The following is a 25531-nucleotide window of genomic DNA, read 5'->3' as shown; positions in this document are numbered from 1 at the left end:
TCAAACCTTGAATAGTTTCTTTTTGTGTACTAACTTGTCTCTATGTGGAATGTAATGAGAGACAGGTTAATGAAAAGTGAAGCTTTTTAAATGGATTTGGTGAATGGAAAGCTGACTTTCAGCCAGAAGCAGGTTCGGAGGTTGCAGCAATTAGGTGTTCTGCTCTTGTGTTCTCTCTCTTTAAAGGGTGGGTACATTATTTTCTGAGTTTCTGAGGTTTTTATATCCTGCTGTAGCCACATTAGTGCTCCATATGTATCCAAATCCAAAAACTCAATTTTGGTCGAAGTACATATGTTTTGGCGTCAAAATGCTATTTTCCCAAGCTCTTCTAAAAGCTTTTTTTCCCCACATGACCTGATGTAGGTTTTTGCATGATGGGTAGGTTTCTGCTACATATAAACTGATATAAACCCCCTAGCCTGCCTAGCCAATGACCACTCATGTTGCTGCCGCTCAAAGTTTAATACACTCTGAGCTCTCCTCCCGCCAGTAAACTGCTCTGGATCAGCGCTCTGGTTCTAACTCATATCACTGCTTTTTGCTAACAGCTGAGTACGTTCGAAAAACCCGGAAAGGAACGCAAGTGGAGTCATCCTTTAAGCTGTTTGGTTAGAACAAACATAGCAGGATATTCAGTGTTTTCTTGTTGCGCATCTTTCTTTTCTCTGCCTTCACTCCTCTCCAGCTGACAGATGGCGCCAGTGTGTGTGGCCAGCCATCTGCTGCTGTCAGCTCTGTTTGTGTTTGTTGTTTCTGTCATTTGTCACAAAAAACGCTGACTCTGTACTGGTTTATGATCATCAACTACTCTTTGATATCTGATTTGCTACCAAAATACTGGTGAAGTACAACCTGGGTGGACAGGTTTCTATCGTGAATACCTGCTCGCCTCTGCCACGCTCTGATTCCACCGCCCCAGAGGAGGCGTCATAGTCTCCACGGTAAACGCAGCGGTCTGTTGGTGAGAATGTTCGAATTGGATCGATCTCACTCGGTACTGTGCGCTGTGATATACTGACCACCTAAATATAACAAGGCCTTCTCAACTCTTGACAGTAATTAAGCCAAAATATGACAGGGTTCTAATCGTCAGAGAGTTTAATATTCATGTCTGCTGTCCTACTAAGCCATTGGTTAAAAACTTACTGAATCGTATTGACTTTCAATCTTGTACAGTCTGTGGCAGGTCCTACACAAGAGCATGGGCACACACTAGATCTTGTTTTATCATGTGGTCTACCAGTTTTTAACATTGACGTATGCAATATAGTTTTCTCTGATCACATGCCTGTTTTATTTGATATCTCTCTCTCCTCTGTCATATTGCTAAACCATGTGCTCCAGCTCATTGTTGTCGTATGTTTAACCCTTCCCCTGCTGTACAGTTACTGTCCCCCCTTTGTTTTAATACTGAGGAACCTCACTATATTATTCCACCTGCCAAAACATCCTGGATACTGTCGATCCATTTAAAATCATGCGTTCTTAACCTAAATCTGAACCGTGGTTGAATGACACTACTCGAGCTGTCAGACAAGAATTCAGGAGAGCTGAACACAAGTGGAAAAAAGAAAAGTTGCAGGTGTCTTTTGACATTTTAAAGGACAGTTGGTGCATATATCAGAAAATTGCTAACAGAAAATTGTCAAAGCTAAAAAAATTCTCTCTGATATTCCTCAGAAACCTGTGAAAATTCCTCCACTTCTTTGTTGACAAGATTGCAATCATGAAAGCACACATCTCACCACCTTGTTATGACCTATCCATCACTGTCACTTGCTCTGCTGTTTTTAACCTGTTTGAGCCTGTGTCTCTTTCTCTTCTAAAGGAAATTATTGATCATATAAAATATTCAGCTTGTCCAACAGACATCGTCCCCCATTCGCCTTTTTAAAGAGATTTGTGGAACTATTGGACCAAACATCCAAATAATTATGAACAGCAGTCTCGCTTCAGGTGTTGTACCAGCAAATTTTAAGCATGTAGCGGTGCAACCTTTGATGAAAAAATCCAATCAGGACACCTCAGTCCTCTCCAATTTTAGACCAATTTCCAAACTCCTGTATCTTTCAAAAAATTAAGATACAACTGTACTCATACAATTGCAAGCTTTTTTAAGAATACGGTACATGGCACTCTTGAGGTGTTCCAGTCTGGTTTTAAAGGCCTTCACAGCACTGAATCTGCACTTTTGAAAGTTTTTAACAATCTTTTATTAGCTACTGACTCCAGGGATTCTGCCATTCTTAAGCTTTTAGATCTCACAGCTGCATTCGACACAGAAGACTATACAGTAGTATCCTCATCTCTCGTCTGGAGCATTGTGTTGGCATTAAAGGTACAGCTCTTGAGTGGTCCAGGCAGGGCCGTAGCCAGGGTTTAGAAATTAGTGAGGTCCAGAATTTTTTCTTTTAATGGAGGTTATTTACTGCATTTCTGGACGAGCAAATGTCTGATACCTATGCTGCGCTGTTGCCACCCACTTATTTTGGAGCAAACAAGTCTTCTCTGTATCTGTAAATTCCTGACTCTGTGTGACTTCATTCTTAAATTTCACACGATCAAAAGTATATAGTGACTCTTGTTTCTCTGTTCTCCTCCTTTCTGTTCCCCTCCTCTGTGTTCTCCTCCTCTATGTTCTTCTGTCTGTCCTGCTCGTCTCTGTTTCCCTCCTCTCTGTCCTCTTGGTCATATTTTTCTCTGGTTTCTTCTGGTTTAAATAAATCTAGCATATTCTGCCATAATCTTTTTGGCATTCTCCTTCTCTTACTAGTCTGTCTCTCACTGTTTTCTGTGGGAGGAGTGATCAGGGATGTTGATTAGACCTTATGACTCACATCACATTATGCATCACATCATGATGCTTGAAGATAATTTCGGACGAAGGGTTTGAATTAATGTATGTATTTATTATTAAAATATAGCAAGGGTAATACAATAACAAATAAAACAAAAAACTGAACAAAAAAAATACATCCAGGGTCTGCTAAAAAGGCTATAGATGTACAACATTTTAAATAATCTGAGTACTTAAGAAGGTTTGGCCTGGGCGATGCACAGATTGGGGATAGACGTCTTTCCCGCACAGAAAGCTGTCTTACTGATAGCTGTCAATTTCAAGCAGTTTCACGTCATGCAGATGAAGAGAGACAGTAGGGAGGGTATCCACTAGCTGGATAGACATTTTCAACTCCTGATTATAACACCAATTGTTTTTTATTTGAACATAAATATATATAGCTGGCCATGGGTTCAGGTCTTGCTTGTCTGAAAGGAGTTTTTCTTTCAGCCTTGGTGACTCTGTATCCTGTGTTTCCATAATGTCCTTTTCTTCTATTCTCAGTACTTTTCTATATTATAGTGTATCCTCCTCAGCACCTCTCCCTTGTGGAGTCCCTCAGGGTTCTATTCTGGGGCCAATCGTATTTTCCCTGTACATGGTCCCCTTAGGGTCCATTCTTAGAAAATATGGCATCTTGTTCTACTGTTATGCAGATGACACTCAAATTTACCTGCCTTTGAAACAGAGAGATGCAAACTCTTTAAAATCATTGTTGGACTGTCTCAAGGACATAAAAGCTTGGATGGTTCTGATATTTGGACCCAGCTGTGCCTGTGATGCCCTCATATGTAAAACCCAATGTAAAAATTCTAGCTATCTAGCTTTTTCCAGCTGTGGCTCTTATGTAAGGTCAAGTGCACACTTGGCGGGTGTATGGCTGGGGACCCAATGGAGTGCAGTGTTGAATTTGGTGCAATTTGGACACATGATATAATTAATATTAATAAACTTTTAATAAACCAGGAAGCCACTACGCTCTGTGCAGGGGCAGGGCAGAGCTTCAGGGCTCTGCAGACTGGCTCGAGCATGTCAGGGAGAGACCAGGGATGAGGCATGACACAAGTCAGAGAAAAGTGCTCCAAAAAGAGAAAAGTAGACAGCAAAAACAGAGCTTTTTATCAAGAATGGACACTCTAACCCCGTGTCTAGACAGAAAGCGTAGTGTTAGCAGCACGTTTAGCAGATAAGCAGCAGCAGTGAATGACCACACAAGAGGCATTCAGGTACATTGTTGAGCGTAGATCACCTGCATTTAGGAAGTGCTTAGAGCCCAAAATACAATGACTGTAGTTACAGGTGTAAAACAAAGGAAATACTTCCATGGGCAGTTCAAAACCAGTTTGTCTCATATGCCCCAAGACCATGGCAATTGTGAAGAACTACTACAGACAAAGCACAAGTCTTTGGAGCAAACATATCATTCAAATCCAAACTGAAGAATCAGAAAATAGGAACGATCTAAGAGTCCAATATGATCAATCCACTTTATTTTAGGATGCACATCATTTTATTTTTAAATGCAGCCCTTATTTTAGTCTACTTGAAATCAGAAAAGAACATTTATTTACTATTAGAGCACTTATTATTTATAAAATGTGTATAATAGACTGTTAGTTTCTTTCATGTTGTTGGTGTATATACTCATTCACACCTCACATCAACTGTAATTTTTCTATGTGTTGAAGCAGCGGCCGGAGGCCAAGCAATTGGCCTCTTCCAAACAGGCACATTTTGAACAGGCACTGTACTAGTTATGAATAAATTTGACTTGACTTGACTTCACTTGACTTGACTTGACTTGACTTGACAGCCTCAGCTTGAGAGTCTTGGCTCTTCTCTCCCATTCTGTTCGAAAATTATATATGTGTTTCATATATTTTGAAGAGTTAGTTATTTGAGGAGACTTTTTACATCACTATTTCACACTGACATCAACCATGTTTGTCTGTGAAGGTCGATGAAAGTAAGGTAATGTAGGGCACAAAGAGGCTTGTTTAGTTCCTCTTACAATTAATTAATCATGTCCAAACATTTTCCGCATTAATTTTGCATTTGAAAGGTTGAAAGGCTAATTGAAATGCTGAAATAGACCTTTCGTTTGATATATCTGTTATTTTAATCCTAACCTTAGTGTCAGATAGATAGAAAGATAGGTAGGTATGTTTGAAGTTGATAGATACAAAGGAAAAATTTTTGACCTGAATATAGTGCAATTTTATGTTTACTAATCCATTAGCATGAACAGATGGGGTAAACATATGGCCATTGTGTTAGGAGAATTATGTACAGGTCAATATCTTATCTATTTTATGGATTTACTTATTTACTAATTTTCCATATTGCTTAAAAGACTTTTGACAGATCATACTACTGTGTTTAATGCAATTTCAAGAGGCTATTTTTGAGAAGGGATAGATTTTATGTCATTTCACAAATTGCGACCTAATCCTCTTCGCTTGCAAATGATTAACAATGAAATGCATTTTTAATGAGAGTTTAATTCATTTAGCTTTTGCCAGGATGGCACCAGGGTGGGGGAAGGGAACCAGACAAATGCTTTTAGGAAACTGATTAAAAAAAAAACAACATTTTTCTCATTTCCTAGTTGATGAAACTTGAGAATATGCTTTCTGCAAGTTCAATGACATCCACACTTCTTCAACAAGCATGATTGATAGATGAGACAAGTGCAGAGCTAAACGTGTTTTCCCTGTGAAGTATTAGAAATCCTAATGTAGGAAATAGCTTATGAAATCATTACCCATCACCCCATTTGTTTTAATTTTCTCTAAGTGGATTTCCATATTCTCTTGAACTGACCAGATGTTCAACATTTACTAAATCACTTTACTTCACTGGAAATAACTGTTGAACACTGCAGAATAAACCCAAACTAATGCATCTGTCTGAAACAGGGGAAGATGGTTCATCACAGCAGGATATTTTTTATTGCGACATATGAAACAATGTCACAAGTGGCGTGCCGGTTGTGTCAAGAGCCTGAGTGTGGTAGAGCATCTGGACTTTCTTTTTCTAAGGCATTTGTGAGGAGTTGCAGGCCCCTCCGGTCACATACTTGGCTGGCATCACCAGGGTCAGTGCCCTTGTCTGGGGCAAGTGTCTGCACCCACATATTGACTTTGTACCCCAGTCAAATCCAGTAAGCTTTGAACAGAGCCAGAAAGCGCACATGCCGCTTTGAGCACAATGCAGCTTGGCATAAGGCACATAGGAATAGACAAACAGCCATAAAAAGTTATTTGAACATTTTATTTAGTCCAGGCATTTCTCCCAGGTAGCACAATACTGAAATACTGAAGTACTTTGTGTTTAACATGTTTTCTGTCAACTTTTTCAGACCAACTTCATGCAGTAGTTTTTCAATATGTGTATAGGTGTAGTAGTTTGCGAAACAGTCCCCTCCACCATATGTACATTTTTTATTGTCAACCTGAGGATTATCAAATTTAGAGGCATTTGTGGTAGCATGTAGGTTTTTATGGCTGTACCAACTGTCTGGTATATTACTTGACTACACATATTAAATGTAGTGAAGCTGGACTAACATAGTATCAGAAGAAAGCATTTTCTTATCTAATCTTAGATCTTAAAATAGAATAAAAATATAATGATGAAAATAAAATGTTCTATTAAAAACCCCAAAACACATGACGCAGTGACTCCACAGATGCTGTTTTTATGATTAAGTTTTACCTGCAAAGTCATCATTTTTTTTACTGTATAAATTAGAGCCCCTATCAGCCACTTCAATCCATTCTTGCAACAGCTTGCAGACAACAACAGAATGCAGACCTATACTTTGGTTTGCTCACTTGGTGGGAATAGAGTGAAAAACAATGTTAATTTAACTTTTGGAACACGCTTTATAGTCATCTTAAATATAGTTATCTTTGTTCACACAATAGCTGCTGTGTATACAACTTCTATATGTTTGAATAGGATAGGATATCTATATGTTTAAATAAAACTCATAAATCTGATTATATTGAACTTCTTAAAGGGACACAACCACAGATCTTTAACTAAATATGCAACCATTGAAAAACCATCTGCAACATACACAGTTTGGGGGTTTTTTTGTTTATTTTTTTAATTGTAGGTTGTGCTTTAATGTGTTTCCATAATGTCCTTTTCTCTATTCTCAGTACTTTTCTATATTATAGTGTGTCCTCCTTTCCTCTCCAAAGGCTTTTTTTCCTGCTGGTGATAGTTGTCTAGACATTTTTCCCGTTCATCCAGGCCTGCTAGAATGAGGTCTCCTTGTCTCTATGATTCTCTGCAGAGAACAGTTGGCATGTTGACAATGATGGGCCTGCAGCTTCTATTTATGCATCCTCCTTGTCAACCTTTCACACTTTGAGGATGAACTAGTATATGTTTACATAAATAAAACTGGGCTCCTCTCAAAAAAGCATTTAATTTACTAAATACAAGCAAGTTTTTGCAGGCTTTGAGTGCATTTCAGAGTACAGTATTTGTACAGTATGTTTTTTTTTTTTTTTTTTTACACTGTTGGTATTTTCCATATGTATCCGCTTTAGTCTACATGTTATTACTGAATTTTAAATGTGGATTTAAGACAAACCAAATGTAATATTTATAAAATAATAAACATTTAAGACACATCCCACATCCACAGATGTTCAGCTTTTCTTAGAGGCTGGTTCTATAAAACTAACTTGTCTTAATCAGAGTTTGTTTCCTCCTTTCCTTGTTTTCTCCTATTCATGCATTTTTGCTTAACAACAAGGTTGTAAAGGTGTTTTATTCTTTTGTTTACCGAAGCACATTTTCCAAATTCAAGCTCATATTAGTGGGCATGCTAAACAAAATTGATGTATGTCTGTGCAGCTGGCTGACTGGCTGTGGCTGGCGGAGCCTTGTCAAGAATGACAGTAGTGGAGATGTGGATTGATGGCTTTGTGTGACACTGACAGCTGCCGGTAGGCCAGTGCATACCTGCGTCGCAGCCATGCCAGCTAGGTGATCATAGACAAGCACTGACAGGCGGCGGTGGGGTGGACAGGTTGGCTCTCTAAGTTTGCATAGTGTCTCCACAGCACAGCAGACATGGCAAACAATATTACCAGGGGAGATAGCTTGTAGAGACGTGAAGGTCAGAAACCCAAGTAGATAAAAGAAATGTTTCTGGGAGAGATTCTCACTATTCTTCAGCTTAGCTTGGGAAATGAAGCCAGTATTAGGGAGCTAAAGCTGACCTTCATGTTTGATATAGAATATAACGAACAAGGACAGACCTTTCCTGAGCGCAATGATAATATATGGTACAATGCCTATGAATTTGTTGCCTGTTCATTCCCTGAAGTGCAATCTCTTTGTCATGCCACCGATCACTCCCATGTCTTGTTACATGTTTGTAGTTTCTAAAGAGTTATTAAAATGAGGCATCTTTAAAATCATCTGTATACGGATGTCACAACAGTGTAATGCCAAACTTCTTTGTCCTTGCACTGGAGCTGTGTCGACCCAGAGTGCAGGAAGTAAAAGACATGCTCTGAAACTCCTGTATGGATTGGTGAATTCCATCATTACCTTGAAAAGTGAGAACAAGGGCGCCAGGATTATCTGCTGCCATACACCCATTCTAATAAATAACAGCATATTAAATTGTGCTATATCTCCAGTCAGAATCAGAATCTGCCTCAAGGCGATGGCAAGGTGATGGCCCACACAATATGGTTGAATACGTCTCAGCTCAGGCCTACACAAGCAGACAGAGTGAAAAGAAGTGTGTGGAAAAAGATTATCATAAACAAATAACAGGATTAAAAACATCTGATTGAGTGAGAAATCACATTGTAAGTGAAGGTGATACAATAAAATACTCATCCTCCTAGATTTTAACATTTCCAATGCATTTCCATAAATAAATGACAGGATAAGGAAAACGAGCACAGCTTCATAGGAAGTCTTTTAATATTCTGTGATAAATACCATCGTTCATTAGCAATTAAATGCAGCACCAGGGAATAGGCTCTCCCTGTCTGCCTTATGCATTAAATTGTCAAGTTAAATATGTATTGTTATTTTTTTTATTCCATGGCCGCTCTTTTGTATCGGTGGGAAGACAGAAAACACTGATTAGATTTCACCTTAAAGTTTTTAATCACTTATCTGTTACCTTTAAATGAATTTAGTTAAGGTCATAATGAAGGAAGGGAGACATGAATCAGATATGTCTTTCTGGTTTTCTCTCTGTCCCTCTGTGTCTTTGTGTCTCTGTTTCTATCTCACAAACACACTTTACTCATCCCACCATGTACTTTCCTCTCTCCGCTTGCTTTTGTAAATTTTCTTCTTCTCCTTGGTGAAATCAGCTCAGGCACAGTTGAATCTCATTAATTTGTGGGTGGTTCAAGTGTCTGATCATTTCCTCTCCTAGATCTGGACCTCACCAGTCACTTTACAGTCAATCAAACCTAATTACCCTCACTACAAAGACCATCAAATTCCATTGTCAAATCCATTTAGCTTTCCCAGACAGCACCGCCTTTCACTGATGCAAACAGCCCATGTGGGGTTTGGTTCAGATGTTATCTTGATGTAGATTCCAGAACTCAGCATCCGCTATCCAAATGTGCTGCTTGTTTAAAATGGGGAGTCTACTCTATCCTGGATGGATGACATCCATAGTGTTTATAGCTTCCCAATATAATTCCACATGTCAAAGCAACTTTGACATCCCTTTAATCTCAATAACCTGATTCATGTAAGTGACTCTGATAGGAACAGTCACAAATGCTGAATGTCTGTACAGTCAAGATACTGTTGGCATGGCATAAGTAGTTCTGTAGTTCTGTAAAAGATGTTGGTTATTTACTCGATGTGTCACGAATTTGAGGTTCAACCAAAGAACAATAAAAGTGCCTGTCACCTGCAACTTTTCAACTAACAAGCCAACTTGTCAAAAATCTAAAAACATTGTAGTGGTAGCAAAAAGTGTTAAAATTGCACTAAAGCCCCTATGTGTAGGGTTTGTAAATTCCTGACTTTGGTGACTTTTAGTGGTAGTAATAAAAAGACCCTGTGGGTGATAGTAATGGATGCCAAAACATAACTCACTTCCAAGGATCTAACCTGAGCAAACTAGAATGAATGGGCTTAAAGCACCACATAGACTACACCCAATTTCACAGGGAATGTCTTATTTTTCTCCAAAGAAAAGCAATTATCAACATAATGATTTAAAAGATTCCATAATTGCATAAAAATATACATGTGAGGGCTTTTTTACAGTAGCTAGACAGATTTCACAACTGCTTCAGAAAACACTGACACTATACTCTGTTGATAAGGTAAAGAAGACAAACACATGACTGAAACTACAGTTAAATATAGTGAACCTTTTTAAAAATTATATTTTCTATGTAGTCACCTGTAAGACCACACATTATGATCACTTTACAGTGACAGCTTGGTTGAGGGCAGTCACCATCAAAGGCAATGCTGTGAGGTCACAGTGAAAAATCTACCATATTGCAGCTAAATTTAGCTTTACTTAGCCTATGAAAAAAGGGCAGTAGTGGTCTACTCTTCTGTGAGGACTGGCTCCTGTGGCCCTGCTGGCACCCTGACTTGTTGACCCCATGTGGTTCTGAGAAAGTGTGTCAACTTAACATCTGTCAGTGCTGGGTTGGAGCTCTCCCTTGTGTCTTGGTGGTGTCACTGGGCAAACTAGCCAACAGCAGTGGATAGATGGTGATAGCAATATGGTAACCAGGGGGGCCCGCAGGCAGTAGAAGTAAATGATAGCAGAGGAAGCAGAGTGTGGTGACTGCTACGTTACAAGCATCTCTCTTCCCCCTTCCCATCTTCCAACCTCCCCTCCCTACTGTTTCTCACTTGGGGCCTGGCAGCATCCATCCAGATGGAGGGTTTATTTTTGTTTTTGTTTGTTTACTTATTCATGCATCCAGCTATTTGGGGCATCACAGGGGCTTTCGTTCCACCACAGAATGCAAATCGCCACGGCGGCTAATCCACTTTCATCTCTCCCTTGTCGACATCCAACTTCTCTCCACGTTTCCCCCAGTCTCTTGCAGTCAGGACATCTCTTTTTCTTTCAGGGTATGGGATCAGGCTTGCAGTGACCAGGCCAGTCTAGCTCCAACACTTGTCTCTACTTCATGCATGTCAAACACAATACACCTCTCACCTCCCACCCACCTTTCCCATCTTCAAGACAGTCTGCCCTCTCTCTGTGTTTTCCCTTCCTTTCTTGCCCTGACAATGGCGCCACACAGGGGCTTATAGCAAGAGGAAAGTAGTAGCTACACTGCCATTCCCCCTGGAATGGAGGGTTGTGGGAGCATCCCTAATTGAGTTAAGGAGGACATGAGTGGGTTTGCTCATCAAGTTGTTACAGTAAAACAATCCAGATTAATCAGCAGGCAGATCTGTCTTTTTTATTACCCATCTTACCCTTCCGTTCCCCTTTTTCCTTCTCTCAAGTGGACAAGTAAATATGCACACACATAAACCTACGAATTAAGGACTGGGGCCTGTCTGAAAAGTTTCTCAGGTCATTGTGTCAAAGCTTTTGTAAGGGTTGGGTGGTTACACTGCCAGGAGAGAGAGGAAGAGTGAAATACTGAGGAGAGACATCTCACAGGTGCATGGCTGCTGTCCTTCGGGCACATGTGTTCTCTGTGGCAGTAATGGTCTTCCAGTCTGCTCGGGTCTTTGGAGCTGCTGGGAATGTAGAGAACGAGGGCGAGAGGAGGGGTTGACTCCGCTCAAAGCCAGACAGAGTAGACAGCACAGTGGCAAGAGGAAGCGAGTGTTGAGTAATGCAGGTGGTTGTGTATGTTTAGGTGGCTGAGCTTGAATTCAGGTGTGAAAGTAACACAAAACCAGGTGCATACAAGTGAGAGTAGAGAGAGAGAGATGAGATTAAAAGAAAGTGTGGTTGTTGCTTCTCCACCTGGCCATAAAGCAGCACCCCCCTTCTTCCACTGAGGCCTTTGTTTCACGGCTAATGGTCCAGGTTAATTGCACAGGTGACTTTCTTTGGGGGAACAGATGGGCTCAAATGTGTTCAAAAACAATCCACAGCAAGCAAAAAAAACAAAAAAATCTAGGTATGAGTGGTTCCTCTCTTCTTCATGCTTCCTTTTCTTTCTTATCTTCTCTACTGGAGTCATGGGAGTGACTGGGGTGAGGTTAAACTCGCACTGTGTTCCTCTCTTGCAGTGGTTTCAATTCATCAAGCACAAGGCCTGTAATCCCTCATTAGATCTCATTACAGAGCAAATGAGACTCAGACTAGTTTTGGCTACTGAAAGGATAGTGGATAGTCGACCACGTCTTCAGTGTGGTTGGATATGTAGCTGTGATTGATTAAAATATGCTACAATGATGAATTTTATTATTTTGTTTGCCTATGTCGTTATTTATCTTTGCAATAATACGCCATTGTTGCTGACAGTTTCACTCATGGCATATAGGATGTCATAATTCACTATTATGTTAGAAACCTCAAACGTATAAGATAGGCTTTTTAGAATTCCAAGAATTATTTGTCTCTTTTTCCCCCATGAATCATGAAGGCTGCATGTGAGCCATTAGAAACCGAGTTCTCAATTGATCCACTGTGTTTTTTCTCCGCAGCACAACATGCAGGAGATGACAGACAGCAAATTGAATTTATGAACAGGCTTTGTTGACACTGCTGCATAATTACAGGAATGCCACGCATTTGGTGTTTGCAGTTAAAAGAGAGGCCAGCAGTTCATTCAAATACACACAAGGTTTTCTGCTTAGATGATTGACTGAAAAGCTTTGTCATGATTTTGCTGCGACAGCTGTTCTATTACTTTGCAGTTATATACATATTTTGAATGCAGTGGATGACTGATCTTAATTGGCAGAAATAAACAAGTGAGATGTTTGCATAATGTCAGCTCATTTCTTTAATTCCTAATTGGTCCTTGACTGAGGATTAAGAGTTTTTGTTGAGTCTTCGATGGCTCATTGGTAATCTGAAAGACTTGGCTAGACTGGTGTGTCTCTTCTAACTGACCTTGCCATGTGCAGCCATGAGAATAGGTCACCCTGCTGACATTAGTATGCTCTCTCTCCCTCCTTCTATTTATCAATCTATTTTGCTGTCTTTAATTGTTGAACTTAAACTCACTTGTGAGTCAAGCAATCTGCCCAATAAATTTTGATTCGTTAACTGGAGTCACTCCTTTTGCAAATATGCATTTGTATCACTAAAAATGTGCAGGTAGGTTTTAAGTGTAGGTGAGCGTTAGGGCAGCGCAATATGTCGATATATATCGTTTGATGATAGAAAAACGTATATCGTTTCATCATTTATATCGTGGTGTCGCAAATCACACTCTTTACGGCAATATCTTTCGTCATTTGACGACGCTTTGCGTTCTTCCGCACAGCCGGATGTGAGGCAAAGGCAAGACGACATAAACAAACATGGAGGAGTTTGCACAGGAGTCCAACGAGGAGCTTGTACCTAAGAAAGTGGCTACTTCTGTCGTATGGACGTGGTTTGGGTATGAAAAGTCTGACATGGACCAGAAAACTGTATTTTGCAAATTATGCCGTAGACCGGTTCCCTCATCAAACTCAAACACCACTAACCTCTTTTACCACCTACGCAAGTCATGTCAAAGAGTACGAGGAGAGTCTATGGATGAGAGCCACGAAAGTACAGCAGAGTGCTCAAAAGAAACCCCAGACTGAGACATTGCAAGAAGCTTTTGCCCGCGGCACACCATATAGCAAAGATTCACGGAGATGGAGGGAGATAGCGGCTGCCAGGAGGAGGACGACACTCCGCTCACATTGACTATCAAAGAGGGCATCCTGAACTACCTGAATGAGAAGTATGATGACCGTACCACTGAGGAGCTGCTTGACATGGCTTCTCTCGTGGACCCTCGGTTCAAAACCAGATACATTAAAGATGAGTGGGTGGACTATATGAAGGCAAGAGCTACTGCAGAACTGGAGAGCCTGGTGGCTAAACAGGCAGCGTCAACAGAGGCAGCCCCACTTCCATCAGCTTCAGCTGCTACAGATGAGCCAGAGGTTCCTGCTAAGAGGCGAAAGAAGAGTTTGAGCAGCTACTTTAAAACGGCAGCAAAGCAAAGTCAAATTGCCCCTCAGTCAAGCAGAGGGTCCATTGAAAAGGAGCTCAACCTTTGTCTCCAAATTGTGGAGGCTGCTCCAGAGACAAACTGACTGGATTGGTGGAGGCAGTATTAGGCACATTTTCCACTAGCGGCCAAGCTAGCAAAGAAATACTTGTGCATCCCTGCCACAAGTGCCCCGTTAGAGCGGGTGTTTTCTATTTTTTACCTTCTTACATATTGTGGGACTTATTTTGCTGCCATAGTCTAAATTTGAAATGTTTACATTTGGTATTTTACATACCAATATTTATTTTAGGCCTGTATTTACTTTTGTTTGCTTCTACAATTTAAACAGTTCTACTCTATAGAGTATTATGTTTGGTTTTGATATTTTTGACCATGTTCAGATTTTAGCACTATATTTATTCGACAGTTGAAAAGTGTGAATTGAAAATTTGCACAAAGGTTCTAAATAAAAGGAGAAAATAATCAAATATGAGTAAATAGATTTTATTTGTCGAGTATATAATTCAAAATGTAATAAGAAATAGGCCTTTCCATGTGGTCATTTTATATAAAATATTTAGTCATTGAATTTACAGAAAATGTGCTATATCATGATATGTATCGTTATCAGGATATGAAATGACCTATAACGTGATATGAGATTTTGGTCATATCGCCCAGCCCTAGTGAGTGTATGTGTGCCTGTGCTTGCATACTGGAGTGTATGTTTTAGAAATAATTAAATGTCACAGGACTCAGGCCATCAAGTATCCAGGAAGGTGTTTTACGACCTCGTGTCTTGCCTCGCTCCACTAGTCCCTCTCAATAATCCACTCCGCCACACGCACTACCGCACCCACAGAAACCCTTCACTTCTACCCCTTGCTGCCTTCTATGCTCTGTCTTTTTCTCCTCTGTCTCTCTCTACACTGCCTCCTCCCTTATTCTATCCTTTACATCTTCCTTCCCCCATAGTGACACTCACTGTATAGTATATGAGCCTATTATCTTCCTTTCCCTCCATTTCCTCCTATGCAACTGTTGCCACGCGACTTTGTGTATGAGTGTTGTGCTCCTGGGATTGGTGAGTGTTACATTGCAGATGCTTTCTCCCGCTTATACTGTAGATACTTTTTTTTTTTTTTTTTTTAGGGATAAACTAATCTGATGTGTGAAGTTTTTATGCCAATCCTGCTGAGAACACATTGCTCTTGTTATCCCTCCTAATTAGAAAATGTGATAGTGCTGCTTGTAAATATATTGTAGACGGAGCCGATCCCCAGGGCTCCCTGTTATATTTGACACAGCCCCTGGGTCCTGGTATCACCTTATATTCAGGTGAAGAAGAGGGGGTGTTGGATTGTAGGTAGGCAAGGATCAAAGGAAAAGAACAGGTACACCATTTCTCTCTGGGAGGTAGAGTTTCACAGAGCTTTACTTCTGCTCTTAAAGGTTTAACTGTTTAAGAAAGTACCTAAAAGTGCAAAAGCCGCAAACACGTTCCATGCTTCCACAAGATTTAATAATATCATTTAAGGACCTCAGGGCTGTCTGTTGAGGTGCCAACCAAGGTGTTTCATCACTGGAAGGGTTTGTCAATGTCTTGGGTCTTAGCCCATCTTAACCCATTTAGAAAGCAATTTCCTGTGAGCAGAGGGGATCTTTCCTCTTGAGAAAGATCTTTGGGCATAAAAGGTTAGCTTTTCTGTAATTCCCCAGCATACAATCTACCACTGCTGCTAATGAGAAGCTGATGAATATTTGCCCTAGGTTTAACAGCTCAAAATAAGACAAGAGTGAATTGCAGGAGCAAGGCAGAAATGTCTGCTAATGTGGGCAATGTTACAATAAGTAATGAAGAAAGTTTGCTCTGAAGATTACCAGAATAAGTGTACTCAAATAATTTTTAGCTTAGTTCATTTTTTTTCCCACTAATCACTTACAATGTTTTTGCAGATTTGTTAAGTATATAAACATAAATGCATACATTTGCTGTCAGTTCAATGTGTGAAGCCTCATCTATGAGAATTCCCTGCTATCTTGTTCGAGTTTAAGCTGGGGCCCAATAGGACATAATTAATTGAGCACTGTTAGCTGGCAGGGGAGTATGTTTCGTATTTTAGTCATTTTGGTTCTTTGTGTCTGCAGTCTTCCTCCTGAACCCCAATCTACTAGGGCTCCCAAGTCCTGGCCATTACAAATGATGAATTGTGCTACAGTTAAGCTAGAAGTAGGACAAATTGATCAAAGTGTCAGGTGCCCCCTGTGATGTCTTGGTCTCCATGAAGAAGGCAGTGAAGAAGGAGCTGTCAAAAAGTTTCTTGTGCCAAGGTGGTTGTAGATAAATGTTTACCTGCCACTTAACACTTTCTGCCTTCTGTCAGACTCACAATGTGTCCTTGGTAGCCTACATAAGAAGGAGTAGCTAAAGATCTTGGGAGTTGATACAGTTTTAGTAGCTGCGAGTTGTTCACCATATTGTTCTTTAGGTCCAGAGCAGACAAAACCCATGCTCCCCCTTTTAAACCAATGGGCTTGCTATCTGAGGTGTAGTGCTGCAATTTGAGATAAGCACTACTTGGCTCAGCTTTGGTTTTGTTCTGATAAAGCTGGTCTAATTAAGCTTGATTTAATCGGGATTGCTTTTAAGCACAGCACACAGCCGAACAGATACTTTGATTTCAAAGTAGCCCTTGGGAAGGACTTGAGGAAGAAAGAGAGGGAATGAGATAGAGAGCAAAATTAGTGTAAGTACGAGTGAAGAGTTGCTTTTTTAAAAATTTGCATAAGACATGTTTCTATTCTTAGTTGTACTTTTTTCCGTTTCTTGCATGAATGATTGCAGGTTGGGTGGTTTGTTGCTGGAGGAGAAGCGAAAAACATATGCAGCCCTGACTTTCTCTCATAATGGCAAAATATGTGCCATTTCCTTAAATTAATCATGTAGCATTCAGTGTCAAGGCGTTTTGTTCATAAATTCAATTTATCTAACTGTGTGTCTTTGAGCACACGCAAGCAACGGAAGATTGATCACCCCAGTGTCTTGTAAAGTACTGTGTGTGGAAGTAGTTGTTGTCTCCACTTATTTTGGAATGTTTCCCTTCAGCTATAGCTGTAAGCACAGTAGAGAAACAAGATGCCTGGACCCTGATGGTAAACATTGTGGAAGAGCTAGTTCACTCATGTATGCAGAAGAACTGATGGCTAAGTCTCCAGCTCCACAATAAGTCACCCTAATGATCCTAGTTTAAAATAATGTCTGTTCTGGACCAGCATGATAAAAAGGGTGCCCCTCTGACTCATTAGTATTGGGGCGTAAAGATAGATGACCCAGATATAGAACCCTAAGCTTATTTTTGAATCCCTATTCCATTGCGCTATGCTGCATGTGCAGAGTGTGGGAACAACTTGTCACGCTACTGGCCTCATAGCACTTTAAGTGTCTCCTACCTGTCTCTTCAGCCATGCTGACTGAGTAGTTCTCTGGTTTCATGGATCCACACGACAGCTGGAACGGTGGGCAGGGGGAATGTTTTTCGAAGGCCGGTCCTGGTGTCATTGACTGAACAATGATAGAGCGCCCGGGTATTGAGCGGCTCCACACTAAATCTTTGTAAAGAGCACTTAGCTCCCCTGCGTTAGCCACAGAAAGAATATCTGTCAATGACCATCAGTGGATGCTTTCATCCTGAGGCTCCTCTGCCTGTATTAGCTATAAGCTCTAAGTGTATTTTCCTCCTCCCCAGCTGTTTACTGAAAAAAGGACAGGCCTGAGTGACAGGCCTCTGTCTCAATACGTATGCATTTTATAAAAGGCTTTTTTATATCTCATTCAGCATCACAGCTCTCTCTCGCTGTGATGTAAGGTGACTGTCCATTCACCTGCAGTTGGAGGGCATCCATTGCTTCGGCATCAGAATACCCAGAATTAGACCTTGAAGCAGTCATATATGTGTGTGTTTATGTGTAAATGTACACACTCATAGGCATACATTAAGTACTTCATCTTGTTGTGGAAATGTACTTATTGTTTTGTAAAAATTTTGCCTCTATTATCTGTTCTCTTGCAGAGGGAGATGAAACTGGTGTCATGGACAGCCTAATGGAAGCTCTACAGTCCGGAGCAGCCTTCCGTGATCGGCGAAAACGGACACCACGCAATGGTAAGGCAGCAAGAACACAATCCTTATCTTTTGATTTATAATTGTGGTTATTTCTGTCAGTTTTACCTATCTGCAGGAGAGAGAAAAAACTGCCTGTCCCCTTTATGCTGTTCATGCTTTACATGCAACATACAGTACCAGTCAAAAGTTTGGACACACCTTCCCATTCATTTGAATGAGAAAGTGTGTCTAAACTTTTGACTGGTACTGTAATTGGCTCCCGTCTATCATACCAAAGAGGCTTTGCTTTCCAGTTTGCTTAGAATTTGTGTCTATTCATGCATTTGTGTCATTTGGACTTGTTTCGAGGATTCATGACTGATACGCACATGAAACATGAGGACATATAGAAATATTTGCACATACAAACACGCATCATAGAAACAAGCACACATGTGGCCTAGTGCGTGTCATTAGCGATTTATTGTCCCTTTGCTATTCATAAAGCACTTATTATAATGTAGCCATGCTGGCTGCAGTTGGACTAAGGCTGATTTAGTGTAATCCTGGTGTTAACATATTCCATTCTGCCATGATGAATGGCCCGTGCCCAGGGGAATACCACCTAGTAGGGGTGCCAGGGTCAATTGATATTCAAGTCAGACTTCTGCAGAAGAGCCACAGGTGCTGCCATCTACACACTGGGAAGTGGGTAGGAAAAAAAGAGTGGGAAAAAAACAATGGTTAGATTAGATAGTTCGACTATAGACAGCATGGCAAAGCAAGAAATAAGAATAAGCATACATTTTCAAGGCAGGGCAAGGAAATTTCTTATATATTAGATGTTTACATCTACAGATGCTATAGACTTAAAAGTAAAGGTTACATTTCTGAAAATAGACTACTCTTTGCCTATTTAATGCAGATTGATTTGTTGTATTTGCAGTATTTAAGTCATGTCAGAATTATTAGTTATTGTTAGTAGAAGAATTATTATTGGTTAATGTTTATTGTTGTATACAAGATATGTGTCTGTTTACTTTGTGTTTAGCAAAGACAAGGCACCTGCTTGGCGACATGGCCGGGACATATGGGTCAGACCTTTTTCAACCCTGCCTGGATCACTTCCTCTTACACTCCACTACACCACTTTTTTTTCCACAATAAATTGGTTGAGAAAATTCCAGTTTTATTTAAAAACACAAACCTACTGCTATGATTTTTACAATGTAATGCAATATATTATGCTAGATTATATTTTGGTATTCTTAGTTAATTTCAGAATAATTTTATCATGTTAAAAATCATATAAACAATTTTCTCCTGTTTCAATATCTATAATGCTGCTCAACAAAAGTGTAATCAAAATGTAAATCAAAATGTAACACAGATAACCATCTCCATCCTTTACTTCCACCATTTTCATTCCATATTTCTTCATTTGGGTTTTAATGTGAGGCCATGTCTGCATCTAAATATGTGTGCAGGTGTCTTTGCAAATCTTAGGGGTTTTGCCAAATTCTGGGGGTGGCTCATTCCTGCCAAATATCTGAAATGTGTCACCTCTGATGCCTTTCTCTCTTTTCCTTTCTCTCCATTCTTCCCTTCCCTTCTTTTCTTTATTATTATTTCATCACCAACATTGTTACAGGTGATCAAAGCCCTTCCAGTCCAGCCTCTCGGTGGCCGGGTGCTAACTATGGTAACAGAACCCTAGGTGTGTGTATTGAACTACCTTTTTAACCCAGACCCAGCACCACCCTGCCTCCTACTGCACTTCTCCTGGCTGCATAACTCACACATCCTTCCTGTCAGAGTACTCAAGCTGAGCTGGTCTACAAAATGCAGAGTTCGACTTAGCAAAGAATTAAATGTTGAAAGGCATACTATGTAAGATTTACTGTATGAGAGAAACAACTATGAAAGCTTTAGATGGAAGATGCATTTAAATGAAAACAAAGAAAAACTTGCCTCTTACAAATATACACAGCTCCTCAATGAGAAAAGCAATTTCGGTTTCAAAATGTATCAACACAAATTCTCAAACGGTAATGATTCATATCAAATCATGGTTTCTACAGTGAAGTTACTAAAAACATGTTTCAAAGTACAACAAGGGTGAAACTTAAACAGACATAACTGAAGATCAGTGATGGTTTCAATCAAGCTTACATTTTGAAATGGCTAATCAAAAGACTGACTGATAACTGATGTGCATTAGCAAGGCTTTAGCAAAGACCATGTTAAGATTGTCAGAAGTACAGGTTGTAGTTGATAGTGTTCTCTCCCTTATGTGCCTCGAGTCATTACTGGTTAGTAAAAAAGTCAACTAAATTTTGACACGATTAGCATAACTAATGATTAGCTCATAACATTAGCAGCATTCTGCCACTACAGAGGTTTAGCATGATGTAACATTAGTCCGGTTTTTCTGAAAATGCTGTCAATTGTAGATGTCTGGAGTCAGTATTAACAAGATTCTACCAATAGAAAAAAATACATCAATGGATAAGAACCTTCCTGTTGCACCATTTTCCATCACCAATTATACATTTTTTTGACCCCAGGATTAATTACATGCAGAAGTAGAGAAGAAAACTCTAGACTGCTGAGACTGTAATTGACATTAAGGCTTGTACTGCTGACTGACATGATGTAAATCTTACATTGAATACCTTTAAAATCCAATACAGTTAAGTACTCTAGTATTGAAATTGCTCTTGTGTTGGCCCCTTGATCCTAAAGTTTTATCATGTAACACTAATACAATCATAATAGTGGCCACTACTTTAAGTGAATAGTTTTTGATTCATTCAGCAAAATGTCTGTCTTGTAGAGCAGCTCCAGTCATCCTCTAATTGTCTTGCTCTTCCTATAAAACTATGCTGTCACAGCATGAAATCACTTCCTGTCTTGTAGCACTGTTTCTGCTGGAGAGGACTGTAGACCTCCATGCTTTGGCCATGCACAATATTATTTGGGTATTACCTTTCTTTGTTTCTTTGTTTGGTTAATGTCAAACTGATGTGTAACAGCACCCTAAATCTACACCTTTCTAGATGATTCTTGTTTTTTATGCCACCATGCACATGCATGTTTTGAGGCAACTTTGGAATTTCTAATTGTCTGCAACCCTCAACAGAGTGGTTCCCTGTGTCTTGCAACAGTGTCTCTCCTGTTATAATTTGTTTAATCTCTTGCAGTTGTATGTCCAAATACCTGATGTCTTGATGGTATATGGATGAGTGTGTATTTGAATATGTATACTGATGTATGTATAGTAAGTATTGGAAAATTATTTGCTAGTGTTGGAGGTGTGGAAGTAACAAATATAATTGGGTTCACATGTATGCACAACACCAATTCTAGAGGAACTGCAGTTTTTGGCACTTCTGCATAGGCTTCATTTTTTAGCCCTGGAGGTTGCTGCTTGTATTTGACACACACACACACACACACACACACACACACACACACACACACACACACACACACACACGGAGCAAACAGCAGAGCAGAAAGGACACAGTGCAGTGAACCAGGTGAAGATTACTCGAGTTAAGGACAACCACACCTGTTAATGTAAGTGCAATAAAACCTCTGTGAGTAAAAAGCCAGTAAGTGCTTTAGTAAACCACCGAAAAGCAATATTTCCACCTACTCTGTCTGCAGTCTCCCAGGATGTTCTACACAACCACAGCATGCTTGTTTGGCTAATAGCTAATTGTTACAAACAGGCTATATCAACCTTTAAAAATACACTTGTAGTTTTGTGCCAGTGTGGCAAACACTAGTGTGTTGTATCAAACCATCTAGTAATCTGGATGGTTCCTGGATAGGGGGCCACCTAAAACTCCATAGTTTTGCTGTCAGAGGAACAATTAGGTGATTTCCTGGTGGAGGTCACTAATGTGTTAAGGCACCATGTCATTTATTCTGTTTATGTTCTCATGAACAGAATCTCCAGGGGCAGCTGAGAAATGGAAAGTATCCATTTTGGTGTTTGCAGATGATGTAGTCCTCTTGGCATTATTGGATCATGACCTCTAGCGTGTAGCTGGCGGTTTGCAGCAATATGTGAAGCACCACCACACCTGAGGCCATGGCTCTCTGAAAATGATATAGTGGCACGTTTGGGTAGGGAGCAAGTTGTTGTCCCAAGTGAAGGAGTGTTAGTATCTCAGGGAGCCTGAAGCTGTCGCTCTCAATTCACCAGTCTAGGTTCCAATCCTGACTTATGGTCATGAACTTTGGGGTAGTGTCAGGTTTCTTTTGCTGGGTGTCTGGGTTTCTCCTGGGGGAAAAAGGCTTGAGTAGAAGCACCACTCCTTTGTTTTGAGGTGGTCTGGGCATCTGATCAGGATGCTTACTGATAGCCTCTCTGTGGATATATTCTGGGTGCGTCCAACTGGGAGGAAACCTTTTTTGCTGCCATGACCACTGCGACCCGAGTTTTGACGCAACATGGGCCCTGACATTGGTAAACATGGTTGGCCACCCATGCACTACATGATTTGCCTTGGGATCATCTCTGTTTTTGTTCATGAATATACTTTACATTGTATTGAGTATTATGTATGTCTGTGATTTCCCAATTCCTGTGACACAGCCATGGTTAGTGTGGTCCTTATGATTGCTCTCTTTCCTGCATGACATATGGCATCAGTCTTTTCTCAGCTCACTTTTTTTGCACAACACTTCTATGCTACCAGAATGTATTGTGCGCTAAAGGCTCTTTGTTTGTTGATATAGAGCTGGTACTGTACTGTGGTTTGATTAACAGCTGCATGGATTCTCTACTCTAAGGTGATGAGAGGGGAAAATCCTTTTGACATGCTGGCTCCATGGATTTTTTTCTAAATGGAATCTGGAAATGAGTTCAGCTACTATAGAGAATAGGGGGAATTTGTCTCATCCCATGAAAGGGGACAAACAGAAATCTCTCTGCACAGTTTGAGGGATTTTTTTAGTACAGTACAGTCTGTAAAGAGAAACTATTAAAGGGAAACTTAGGTGTTTTCCAACCTCTATTTTCCAATCTTTTTGTGTCTAAGTGACTAATGGGGACCACAATTTTTTAAATTGGTCCAGTATTTAGCGAGAGCGCTTCAGCCAGCAGCCGCAGAATGGGCTGCAATGTAATCCAACGGGGCAATTGCACCCCGTCAATGTATGTCCACTAGAAAAGGTTGGTTTTGCCAATGACAGGCTCAGATTATTATAAGTGTCTGACAACATTGTGGAAAGGACCATACAGAGAAATTAAATGTTTTTTCTTTACTTTTCGCTTGATCTGATCTGTTTGTTTTTGTGTCTAACCCATCAAGTCTCTGAAATTTCAGTTAAAAAAAATCTTTTTCTGTATTCCAACACAACAAACTCTTCCCAGCACTTAACTCTTGAGAATTTTCAGAGCAAGAATTCTCTTTGAGCACTTTTAGTGGATGTAGATTGACGGGGCCCAATTGCCCTGTCGGATTGTTGTCCCCATTAGTCACTTAGACACAAAAAGATGGGAAAATAGGGTCCAGGTTGAAAAATACCAACGTTTCCCTTTAAGTTCCCCAGTGGTGGACAATTAAGTGACAAAAAGCACCTCAGTCATTGAAAGCTGTATTCGGGTTTTTACTTATTTGTGCATGGTGGGAACTGGCAATGTTTAAGTCAGTATTCAGAGAATGGTGTAATTTTTGGGTCAGTGGAGCTGCATTAATTTTTATGTACTTTTGTTCTGTACATATTTGATCTGCACATCTTTCTCTCTGACTCGGGTACTGACAACATTTCAGTCTCTGAATTTACTGGAAGAGAAGGTTCTCTAAGCAGTTATATCAGACAGTGTGCCAAATCTATTCACTCCTGCTTGTCGTGTCTGTTGTAATCTCATGCTTTAAAGCTTGATTAACCTCTTGCCATCCTCAAACGAGCAGCATGTACCAGAGAGAGTCTCTCAGAGTCGCACAAGAATCTTCGCTTACGTCAAAGGAGTTCATTTAAAACCAGCATGTCGTTCTTTGTCGTCCTTCAGGCTAAACTATACTCTAGCAGACTACTTCATGTGTCAGGCTGAACACAATTCTAGTTGCCGCCAGTCACAATTACACCCAATTACCCCCAGAAGCATTTCCTATTTCCTTGTCTCCACTTTGTATAAGATGGAAAACCTAACCCGGGAGGCCATACTCATGTGTTATGCAATTACACCAGCCAGTCCTAATTCAACACACAGAAACTGGATGGATTGATGGAGAACAGCGGAGCCACATTTTTGTTGTGAGTTCAGTCTCATTTCAGGAGGATCATTTATAAAGTATTTTGTAGTGTAGAATCCAACAGTGTACACAAACTGCAGTCTAAACTAAATTAAGTTTTACTTGAATAAGGATGAAAAAAAGATGTGTTAGCTTTCTCGTTTTCTATCTCCTACTCCCTTTCTGGTGAGACAGTTACCTGGGTATCTGGCAGGAGATTGTTGGGTAGAGAGCAGGAGCCTCTCATACATCCTGGCTCATCGATTTTCGGTCAGGGATGAAAGCCACAGACTCAGTAGGTCTTTCATACTGGGGGGCATCCCAAAAGACACATCAATCAGATTTCAAAGAGAACCCAGCCAATCTTATTTATTTACTGCCTTTTCAACGTCATTACAATCCCAAACCAGGGCCTCTCTCCTTTCCCCTCTCTGCCCCATTCTCCTACTTCACCTTCACAGGTCAGTCCATCAAAAGTTCTGTTCTATATAGTAAGTCTCTTAAGGACTTATTTGACATTGAATAGGGAGGGATCATCTTACACCCATTAAAAAATGGAGATGCAGTGATATAATGCTTGTCAGGGTTATGGATTTTCAGCCCAACCTTCAAATCCCCCAAAGCTTTGCAGTTAATTCAGCTGGTCAGACCAGAGAGTGGGCCCCCTGTATGTTTAATGAAGATTAAATTACCTATTTTCTCTCATGAAGTTTTAAAGGAAGAAAGCAGGTGAATCTGCAAAGAGGCACATGAAAAGACCAAAGGGAAGTGCCTTAAGAAGGAGATGCTTGGAGTGATAAAGAATTTCGTCTTGTTCTCTTATATCCCCCAACGTCATTTGTGACATAATTGATTTTTTATACCGATATTACTTCTGTGTTTGTTATCCACATCACCCTGATGTAGACAACCACACTACAGTGGGTTTAGCCTGGCAGCTACTTTCTCATCTTTCCCCTGATCTGGGGGACAATCACCCATTTGTTTCTTAAATTACATCACAGGAAGTGATAGTGATCGTAATTACCTTAGTAATTAATTTGCTCACACATATGTTGTACCCATCACTTTATCTCTTTCTTGTTGGCTCTAAACCTCTCTGGTAGCTGTTCTCTTGAACTGTTTCTCACACACATGCACAATTGTGTGTCACATATTAGATAGGGAGTGTTACTGTAGGGTGTTTCT

The 25531-nt window shown here is 40.2% G+C and overlaps 1 protein-coding gene across 1 annotated transcript in view; it reads left to right on the top strand.

Annotated features, from left to right (window-relative positions):
* Positions 1-25531, top strand: part of diaph2 (diaphanous-related formin 2) — a 381520-nt gene that overhangs the window by 318046 nt on the left and 37943 nt on the right. Inside the window, exons 29-30 of the mRNA XM_044363276.1 lie at positions 18060-18152; positions 19744-19809. Of these exons, the coding sequence (XP_044219211.1) occupies positions 18060-18152; positions 19744-19809 (159 nt within the window). The remainder of the gene's footprint in view (positions 1-18059; positions 18153-19743; positions 19810-25531) is intronic.

The sequence above is a fragment of the Thunnus albacares genome, chromosome 10 (genome assembly GCF_914725855.1).
Source record: "Thunnus albacares chromosome 10, fThuAlb1.1, whole genome shotgun sequence".
Lineage (NCBI taxonomy): Eukaryota > Metazoa > Chordata > Actinopteri > Scombriformes > Scombridae > Thunnus > Thunnus albacares.
This window is presented reverse-complemented; position numbering and strand designations above follow the sequence as displayed.